General features: G+C 37.9%; 1 protein-coding gene across 1 annotated transcript; it reads right to left on the bottom strand.

The window, feature by feature from the left end:
- Positions 1–354: 354 nt before the first annotated feature.
- Positions 355–7757, bottom strand: LOC106957598 (T-cell surface protein tactile). Its single transcript, XM_015048984.1, has 7 exons — positions 7572–7757; positions 7005–7349; positions 6618–6727; positions 4589–4745; positions 2370–2780; positions 1676–1778; positions 355–1512 (listed from the first exon to the last, which is right to left on the bottom strand). The coding sequence occupies exons 1-7, from the start codon at positions 7642–7644 to the stop codon at positions 1377–1379; spliced, it is 1335 nt and encodes a 444-aa protein (XP_014904470.1). The 5' UTR covers positions 7645–7757; the 3' UTR covers positions 355–1376.
- Positions 7758–10482: the final 2725 nt, after the last annotated feature.

Raw genomic sequence — 10482 nt, 5'->3', positions numbered from 1 at the left:
TGTTGAGTTACTGTGGTCTGTGGGTTTTAGCCTAGCTTCACAAGTGGCATTAACATTGGACTTCTGGTTATACAAACCATATATAACAGCTACATCACAAGCGCTCCAGTGGGCCTCATGGCAGGAAATCCTAATTCACTGGTTATGAAGATGGAAAATCATAAATATAATTATACAGAAGACAGTGGGCGGTCATTACAGGATGCAGGAAACAAATAGAAAACACACTCTGAAATGAAGCTTCCACAAAAAAAAACCTCAGTGCTTTTCTATCATTTACAGGCATAAAATAAGCCCTTAAAAATGTCTGAGTCAAAATTATTTTCCTTTTATTTACAATGAACTTAATACATTTGATACATTTAGCAAAAAAATTAAAAATAAAATAAAATTGCACTATACAAATGTACAAAAAAGAACATAATGAATAGTTTCATACACACGCACAATAAAAAAAAAACGTACGCATCTTAAAAATATTTAATCATCTTGATACCACTATAATGACTGATCATCTATCCCACTGATGGTGGTTGTTGTATCGCCATTTAAGGAATGTGTATTTTGCCCCCATCTAGTGGATATGGTGTGAACTACACCCGTTTTTGAAAGGCAGACGTGCTCGTTCAGAGAAACGCAAAGATTTTGGCTGATAAACTCTAAATTGTATGAATTTGTAGTAATTGTGCACTGAAAAGATCCGCCAGCTTATAGAACTGCTATATCTGAGTAGGCAACATGTGACAAAAACTCTTAGTTATTTGCATTTCTTTGGTTTGTTGCCTTTTTACAACATTGGGCAGTAATAGAATATAATCATAGAATCAAATCAAATCTTTTAGAAATATTGAACTTGAACCACTGATGATGGCAACACAGTGGTTGTTAAAATATTACTCTTTCGTGCCAATTGTTGCACTTCCACGCCCTAGTTTTACAAGAAATTCCATTTGCAAGATTAAAATAATCAGTCAGCCTTTGACTGACAGGAAAATTCAAATTATATCCTTTTTTATATCTACATAAACTTGATTTAAAACATGGCAACAATGCATAAGGATATTAGTTATCTCACCACCAGTGGGAATGATAGCAACGGAGCTATATTTATTTATTTTGAAATGGTTTGAAGTACGAGACCATTAGCCCTTTTTAACTAAGATTATTCAATTGCAATCAAGAGTAATTTATTTCAAGACTCTACACATGCTTCCCAAAGGTGCCAATAAATGTGGGGTAGAGGGCGGAGTCTGCATTTGATCTCATAAAGATGCACCGTCCTGCTCTAATGAAAAATTCTGGCACACATGTCCACGCAATACCACAACAAGTACAACAGATATTACTGTCATACAAAACAAGTTAACATTTGTTTATCATACAAAAATTGGTCTGGTAGGGGCTGATAAAGAGTTGCACCTCGAAGTGGGGTAAAGCTCCGTCTCGCTTCGTCTTGCAGCAGTGTACTTGACAGGAGGTGGGGGAGGTTTGAACGGGGGCGGGAGATCCATCCTGAAAGAGGAGTGTGAGAGCAAAAGTATTGATTGCCATCAATGGTGGACATTAAAATATGCACGAGTTACAGTTCAAAATATGAGAGATGTTAGCATTTTTCATGTCTGCTAAATCAGTTTGGCTGCAGGGAACTGGCGAAGGAGAAACATTTTAGTTTTACCTCTTTTTTATGATTTGTTTCCTGTAAAGAATGACGACCACGAGAATCAATAGCAGCAACAGAACGATGATGAACACCAACAGGATATGACTCCGTTCGGTTTCTGCGGAGCAGATTGCATAAATAAGAATTGGTTATTTGGAGGATACAGGCAGCTACAGAGAAATTCCTGACATATTGATCATCTTGCCTCCAGATTCCACTCTTAATAAATGCAACACTATATTAGAAAACTTTTAGCCTTGAGGCTGAAAAGTGTTACTTGTAACCCCCTCCCTCGGTTGTGCATTAATTTTGGATGGTCCATCTAATGAGTTTTTCACCTGGCAAGTAATCAAACATGAGGCTAAGAAAGTTGGAGTCTAGAAAGACCCCATGTTTGAGGAATTTGTGGCTTTTTGGAGTTTATTTTTTGGGCATGTGGTTTTGCTTCAAGCATGTCTTGTTCTTAAAATGTTTTTAGGGTTTACCTTCTGACCCTTTGACCTGGCCTGTATAACAGAAAATCAAGCTTTTCCACAATGTCTCCAAAGGCAAAAAGAAGAATTCAAACTTTTTAAAAACAATAACGTGTTTCAAATAGAAAGAAAATGTAGCTACCAGATGGAAACTTATAAAATGATAAGACTTTGTTGTCTGACCCTGACTGCTTTTTAGTGTTAAAGTTAAATTAACAAGATTTATTGCGTATTACCTGTCTTTTTACTGGTGATGAGTTCAGTTGAAATTGTTCCATTACTTTCTATGCTTCCTGCTATCCCAGACTCCGTGGTGCTCATCGAGAACATGTTCTCTGTGGACTGTCTGTTAAATCTGGACTCATTCTTCGTGACATCACTAGCCATTCTCTGTGTTGATGTGAGCTCTGTCACGTCATTATTCAGCATGCTGGAGTTGAGTAGGAAATTGGTGATGGTTTGGGTGTCAGGGACGCTGACAGATGTTGAAGTGGCTGGAGGGGTTACATGCTCTGAAGCAGGGACTCCAACAGTGCTGGAGTTTGGTTGAGTGGTCCATTGGGTGTCTGTTGGAAGTGTGGTGGTTAATGATATTGGAGTGCTGGTGTGCAATGAATTAGTTGGATGCTCAGTTGTCTGTGTTGGATCTGAAAGTCAGAAAACAAGGAATAATAATAAAAATCAATGACTAAGATAAATTAGGTTATGCTTATGTTACATGAAATAGGTTTTGGAACTACAGTAATATCCTATGAACAATGTGCAAAAAGTAATAGAAACAAATAAATAGCACATATCCATCCATCCATTCAAGTCACATTTGGATGGTCAACGGACAAGCAACCATACACACTAACACACTGATTTATATATAAATGCAATTTGGCAAGGCGAATTAATCTAACATGCTTGTTTTTTCTCTGTAAGAAGAGACTGGAGTACCCTGAAAAACCCAAGTAGGGACAAAGTCACCAACTTAATGAAATTAAATGTCCACTCTGGTCAAATGGTCTTTCAGGAGAAGGGATTGTTGCAAAGTAAGTTACCTGATTCAAACAGGTGAACTTCCTCAAAAAAATAAAACATGCAAATAAAAAAAGCATTTTTTCAAATACTTTTTTTTTAGTTAACAGAATCACCAAAGATACAATTAACATCCAAACAACTCATGTTAAAAATAGCTTTTTGCAATGAAGGCTTTGTCAGGTTGATCAGAGTCGAGGAACATTTGATATTCATTTATGAATTCTCACTTCCCCAAGGTATAAATACACTATAACATAGAGAAAGCTCTTGTTCTTGTAGCCACTTTTTAAGACTGGAAAGACAAAAGGATTTGCCATTTAAGGAAGAAGATGGATGCTGATCTTCTCAATTCAGAAATTGGATACAAAAGCTATACTTTCTTGCCTAAGCAAGTTTAGTCAGAGCAAATCAAAACACATTTTGAAGGAGGAATATTTCTATAAGACTGAATACCATGTTTAACAATTACATTTTGCTTTGTCCAGAGGAAACATAATTATTATTTGGGGGGGTCCGTTGAAGGTCACGACTTGGCTTTTTTTGTTTCAATAGTCCACACATTAAAATGTGCAGAAATATTCAAACTGTGACTAACTTCACACTTGGTGAGACTTTTTAAGGTTGCGCTAAAATCTTCTAACAGACAAACATGACGTAACCCATAAGCGCATGTTTAACACGATGGATGTTTATCTGTTGCGGTGCTTACTTGGAAAACGGAACAGTTTGGTATAGCAGTTTCCTTTCAAGCACCATTCAGTTTGTTTTAGCTGCTTCTTGCTGTACTTCTCTACTCTGACCAATAGACTGTGCTCTCACATCACTTCGCGTTTCTCTGTTTATATCTGTGGTTTGAACATGGAGCTGAAGGACAACAAAGAACTTTTGACATCTAGGTGGTTTTCCTCTAGTTATTTATGAAACATGCATTTAGGATGACATGTAGACATTATTTTCTCACTTGACCACAGCCAACTCACAGCAGTTGTAAAAGCATATTGTTAAAAGACACAGATGGATTTGGGGATGAATTAAATCCCATGAGTTCTGTATCATACGAACTCAGTTTCATTTTCATGCATATCTCTTTGAACAACTGATTCGCAGAAAAAACCGTTGGGTTCTGTTTTTTTTTTTTTTTTTTTCCTTCAGTATTTCTCAATCTATTCACCGTTACTTCCTCATGACCTGGATGACAGTTTTAAATCCTTTGAATCTCTATCATCCCTTTCAGCTAATTAAAATTAAAAATGAGTAAGCTAAAGCATAATAATGGAAGTTCAAGTATCAGCTTTCTGATCCAGTACAGCTTATTAAGACATTCAGTCTCTTCGGCCCAGAGTCAAATTGTTAATCCAGCCCTGAGGATCTGACGAAATTGAGTATGACACAAAGAGTCAGGTAGAAGCAAAGAAATGGGGAGGCTCACCTGCCATTAAAATGGTGGTTGTAGTCAGCACAGAGATAATAAAATCTTTACGCAGACTTTTGTCTCCTGTGTTGACTGTCAGGCTGTAAGTTCCTGCATGGGCTTCTGTCACCTCCCAGAGCTCCAGAGATTCATTGTCTGACACAAACATGTTGTTCTATTCCAGAAATAAACAGTTTAGAACATCAACATCCTGCTATGAAACAGTAGTTTTGCTTTTACACTTAATAGCAGATAATTTTACACAGCACATTATACAAAGCAACACAATGGGCTGGACAAAAAGAAATCAATAACAATATCGGTAGGCACGTTATCATTATCAACCGTAAATACGTCTGATTGATTGATTGATAATTTCACTGAATACCAGCTCAGAACTGCACAGCATTCTGGGGATTATAGGCAGAGAAAAGGATTTAGCCACTCAACCTCTCAAGGTCAGCTGAGCAAAGGTGACTGACATCAACTACGTCACTCACTCTGTGGTGTAAACCAACAACAACCCGTTGTGCAATTTTCTCAGCAGACATTTAAGGTTTTGCCACCATGCCTCATAACTGCTTGAGAAAATGTCTTCCTGAAATGGTATATCGGATGGAATTTCCCCTGGTACTAATGTTGGTCAGAGTGCCCTCTCTAGGTTGATGCCCCAAATGCAGGAGTTTAAGTATATCGGTGTCTTGTTCATGACTGAGGGGAAAAAGGAGCTTGAGGTCAATAGGCAGATAGATGCGGTGTCTGCAGTGATGCTAATGCTGTACCAGTCTGTTGTGGTGAAAAGAGAGCCGAGTCAAAAGGCGAAGCTTTTGCCTTACTGGTCGATCTACATTCCCGTCCTCATCTATTGTCACAAGCTCTGGTTAGCAACTAAAAAACAAGATTACGAATAAAAGCAGCCAAGATAAGTTTCCTCTGTTGAGTATCCGGGCTGTCGTTCAGAGAAAGGGTAAGAAGCTGGTCATCCAGGAGAAGCAGTGGAGCCACTGCTCTTCCCTATCAAGAGGAGCCAGTTGCAGAGGCTTGGGCATCTGGTTAGGATGCTTCCTGGACGCATCCCTGTTGAGGTGTTCCGGGCACGTCCCAAAAGAAAAGCCAGGACACGATTGAGGTAATATGTTTCTCAGCAGGCCTTGGGAAGCCTTTGGATTCTCCCAGAGGAACTGACCCAAGTTGCTGGGGAGAGGGAAGTTTAGACCTCTCTGCTTAGACTGCTGCCCCTGTGACCTGATCCAAATTTCTTTTTTCTCTTCTCTTACTGTGAAATAGCCCTTTAACTTTGGGTCAACAAGCTTTTCCATCATTAGCCTGTTCCTGTTTTCCACTAGGTACTTGAAATGCTCCCATAAAGCAATTTAAAAGTGGTGCTTGCCAAACTGAGTGTTGTTAGCCAGTGTGATCGTTTCAATTAGTCACTTCCATCATACAGCTGGACAAAAAGTCGAAAACCGTTTCGACTTTTTAAATTCCTTTTCTTAATTTAAAATTCAAATCTGAAATGTAGACACAGGGCCTTAAGCTGTAACATAATATCAGAAAGCTCAGCTGGACACTGCAGCTCCAGGGCAAAGCTTTGGGAAAACAGGCAGCACTTTGTATGAGCAAGCATTTAGGCACCCCCAAATGCTGCCATGGGAGATTCAAGGATTCCTCAAAAATGTGTGACAGAATCAAGGCAACATTTTAACACGATATAAAGCTCAAAAAAGTCAATTTTACATAATACACCTCCACCCCCTGTTTAAGCTTTCTTAGTTACTCCTTTGCACTGAAATTGTTGTGAAATACATACTGGTTTGGAGAAAAGCCGATATAAAAATATTATCTGGTTACAGCTTTTTTGTAAAAATGAAATGTTCCCTTTTTTTATGTATATCCTGAAGAACTCTTCTCAATAAATTTGTATACACTACATTGCAGTGGAAATTCAGTCAAAAAGCAAAGAAGATATTATGGATTTCTTTCAGGTGAGGGTAACAAAAGAATCATCTTTTTTTGTTTTGTTCTTTTTTGCATCTCGTTATCTTACCTTAGTCCACTTGTACTGTGCATTGGAATTGACTGTGCATTGAATTGCAGCGTTGTCTCCAATGTGAACCTCAACAAGTTCAGAAGTATTGCACAATAGCTTGATCTCATCTGAGGAGAAATTTGAGGTAAATATGAATTCTGTACAAAACAAGAATGTAGCAGAAGCAATTAAAGCCATTTGGTGCTTCAATCTAAGCCCAAATGATTTTATTTGGGCTTAGATTATAGCTTGGCTATAGCTTCCTCATTTTAAAAAATCTGTTATAGTGTCTGGATGATAGGAAGACAATAACTTTTCACAGGAAAATAAAGAGAAAAGCTAATATTTATGTTGCGCCGAGACACAAACAAGCATTTTTGTTTATAAATAATCAAGCAGTCTTACCTTTCACTGTTAGCTTTGTCTTACTGATAAGTGAACTTGGAGGGAATTTTAAGAATTCACAGATATAGATTCCACTGTCCCATTTGTTCACCCAAGGAAGGTGTAGATCTGAACCAATTAACTTGTTTGCATTATTTCTTTTCTCTTGGATTGTCACATTGGGCCAATACAGATGAGTTCCATGATCGGGGTTATACACGGCAAGGTTTGTTCCTTCATTTTTCGTCCATTTAATACTGACAATCTTCTGATCAGTAGCATCTTTCACGAAGCAAGGTAAGGTAATGTTCTGACCCACCTCAGCTTCCATTGTTTCATAAAAAAACAACTCAACATTCTCGACTCCTGTCAAGTAGATCAGATAATGTTGAAAGTACAAAAAGAGAAAAAAGCGAGACAACAATTTATTGCATAGGCTGCTGGGCACTATGACGTAGACAAATAAAGCACATTGTTAGCTAGGTAACCTGTGAATCAAGATGTCGACAGACATTTTAAATCAAATGGTGAACATCTCACCATTGCTGGTATATTAACTAGAGCACATGTGCAGGTGCACTGGATTACCTTGGAGAAAAGAAGCAAGGAGCAGAAGAGAGTAGGCAATCCCCAGTACACATCCAGCCATGTTTGTACTCATGATTACAGTCAATCACTTTGAATCCATAGAGGGATTTAGCAAAGACAGAAACGGTTCATCATCATCTGAGGTTGAAGAGCAGGTCTGGCAGACTGCGAGACTGTGAACAGGATGCTCTATGTTAACAGGAAGCCACACAAAGACAAAGCGTGTCGCACGGAAACCTTGAGGTCGAAACTTCCCATACACAGCAGAACTTTGCTGTTGCTCTAAATCTTTGCAGTGTTTACTGTTACTTATTGCTTGTCAGCAGGGCTAAGCAAAAATATGCAAAGCATAGATTTGAAATGATTCGAGAATGGTACCAAGGGAAATCACAAACCAAACAAGACAGAAGGATTAATTAATTTTGTTTATTTACTGAACTCCATCCTTCAAACATGCTCATTTCCCTTGTGCTGAAGTGCAATATTGTCTTGGCTTGAGTATTATCTTCCCTTTGAGCCTCTGTAATAATGCTACCTGCTCTTTTTTTGTACCACAATTATAACTGTCACCACCAGAGGGTTCTATCAAATGAACCTAAATGCTTACTAGCTCTTCAGACAGCCAGTGTTGTGCCACATACTGTTGTGACGCACGTGACGTGTTTTTCTTCCGTTAGGATGCCTGAGAAAGCAACTTAGGTGGTTATTTCTGATGCAAGATAGGCTCAAACAAAAATAAAACTACATCCTTAAAATCACCCTGTGAATATCCTACCGCATACTGAGCAAACTCAGAACAAACCCAACAACACAATGAAACCCAGGAATCTTATTTCAGTGTATTTTCTTTGCAATGTATGGTACTCAAAATATATTGCACTAAACATTAGGGTGATAGCATGGAGCTTGGTTATGAAGCCAACCTCAAAGACTTCATAACCAAAGATAAATCATCAATATTCATGTGAAAACGTCCAAAATGCAGGTCAAAAGATAAGAAAAGTCAACCTGTTTTCATACTGATTTTGCATTGAGGATATTAATAATTTTCAACATAATTTTGTATTTCATCTAGATGAGTCAAAAAGATGAGCATTAACTTTTATGAGATTGCCTTTCTTCACACAGCACTCACCTTCATTCATTGCAACGAGTCGCCTCCGACCAAACACTGCATTCACATGATTGATGATTTTGAAGTCATATAATGTGTCTGACCTTTATCACTTACTGTATATTAGGGCTAAGAAGAGCGAGCGTCATCTAATAGATTTCTATCAGTATTCTGCCAGGGTTTAGAGAGAGACCTTGTTGCTCTGCTCCATTAGATAAGGGCAATGTCACTTCCACTGGGAGTCGTTGCATTCTCAAAAATTTCTAGCAGGAGGTAATATTACTCTGACTGTTTCATTCAGTTGTCCAGGAGAAATCCTGATAAGCTATACGGCTTTGTATCATTTAGCTTAATATCTGAAAAATCCCATTTCATTTCTCATAACAAACAAAGTAATGTGGAGATTATTCTCACGATTTATTGCATAATGACAGGCTAATTACTCCTTGTTGTTTTAGCCTCTATTCCTTGCTTTTTATGTGAGAGCTAACAAGGTGATATATTCAGACCATCCTCCGCACATTTGCTGGTAATTGTTAAACACTGAATTCATGCAGGCTCTGGAAGTCTCAAAGACTCCCAGGTACCCCTGTGAGCCGCTGCAAATTAGACTTTGAGAAGGATTTTACATGAGCACACAGACTGCCAACTCTGAGTAAAGGTATTTAGGTGTGTGTGAAAGAATCTGGTGTATATTTCCACATCGTCTGACCTCAAGGGAGTGTGTAAGCTGCATAATGTGTTCACACATTGACCATGGTTCATTCTGACTGATTTAGTACTGCTACAAACATACTCGCATCCCTCACTGAGAGTTTTAATGTGGGTGCACCACCATCACTTGTGATCAAGCTACCAAAATGCATGAACTCCTCCGATTTCATAACACAAACCCTGACAAAAATGATGGAACCGCTAATCACTGAGGACGTTCAGTCATTTGTTTTACATTGCATTTACCAAAGGACGTTGAGAAATGCAATATCAAACGAATTACTGTATATACAACTAACGATCAAAAATCATCATATCTATTTATTGGTTGAACCTTGTCAGGCTTTTCTGACTTCTTGAATTAATTAACAAACATAGGCATTTTGAATACTTACACAAAACAAGCAGAGGGAAAAACTAAAAAGTCTTGTGTTCCTGTAACTATGAGATTTGTAGGTACGTTTGGAGGTAACTATCTTACTTATATCTTGGATGGATATCAGTATGGCAGCAAGGCAACATTATGTTAGCGTTAGATTTAAACAAGTGGATGAGGCTGCTAAATCTCTAGGAAGGTATTCTTGAAATGATTAGATTGAAAGAAGTATTTTTTAATAATAAAATCAGTTTTAAAGAAGTAGCTAGTGAACACTGAGGTTTCTCTGGAGGAAACTCGGTGAGTTCTGACGAGAAAAGCCGAGATCATCCCACTTCCCCATGCTGGAGATTTTAGTGTAATAGTAACAATAAATAAAGTTACCTTTAAAATTAAGTACAGAGGTGACGTCAAGACCCAACGGTAGAGACAGACTGTAATAAAATTTATCTGGTTGTGTGTGTTGTTGTTGTGTCCTGCAAACTTTGCTTTAATTCTACTTTTTTCTTTTTAATCATAAAAAAAAAAAAAAAAATCATAGGCAGAAAGAGTCATGAAACAGGAACAGCAGGTTCCCTGAGAAAAGAGGAAGTACGTTTCCAGACTGCATATGTGTAAAAATAGTTCAGACTACTCCTTATTTCAAAGCATTAAAGGGTTAAAGAATAAAATCTAAACATTTTGAGTAATTGGATTAAATCCAGAGT

Source organism: Poecilia latipinna, unplaced genomic scaffold (assembly GCF_001443285.1).
Source record: "Poecilia latipinna isolate Pla-1442-1.1 unplaced genomic scaffold, P_latipinna-1.0 Scaffold918, whole genome shotgun sequence".
Taxonomy (NCBI): domain Eukaryota; kingdom Metazoa; phylum Chordata; class Actinopteri; order Cyprinodontiformes; family Poeciliidae; genus Poecilia; species Poecilia latipinna.
Note: the sequence above shows the minus strand (reverse complement) of the source record. Positions and strands in the feature narration are given on the sequence as shown.

Excerpts from the sequence above, each read along its gene's own strand:
- LOC106957598 (XM_015048984.1), bottom strand. The coding sequence starts at position 7,644 with ATGAGTACAAACATGGCTGGATGTGTACTGGGGATTGCCTACTCTCTT. Across the intron at positions 7,350-7,571 it reads CCTTGCTTCTTTTCTCCAAG|GAGTCGAGAATGTTGAGTTG; the intron begins GTAATCCAGTGC and ends TCTACTTGACAG. Across the intron at positions 1,779-2,369 it reads CATCACCAGTAAAAAGACAG|AAACCGAACGGAGTCATATC; the intron begins GTAATACGCAAT and ends TCTGCTCCGCAG.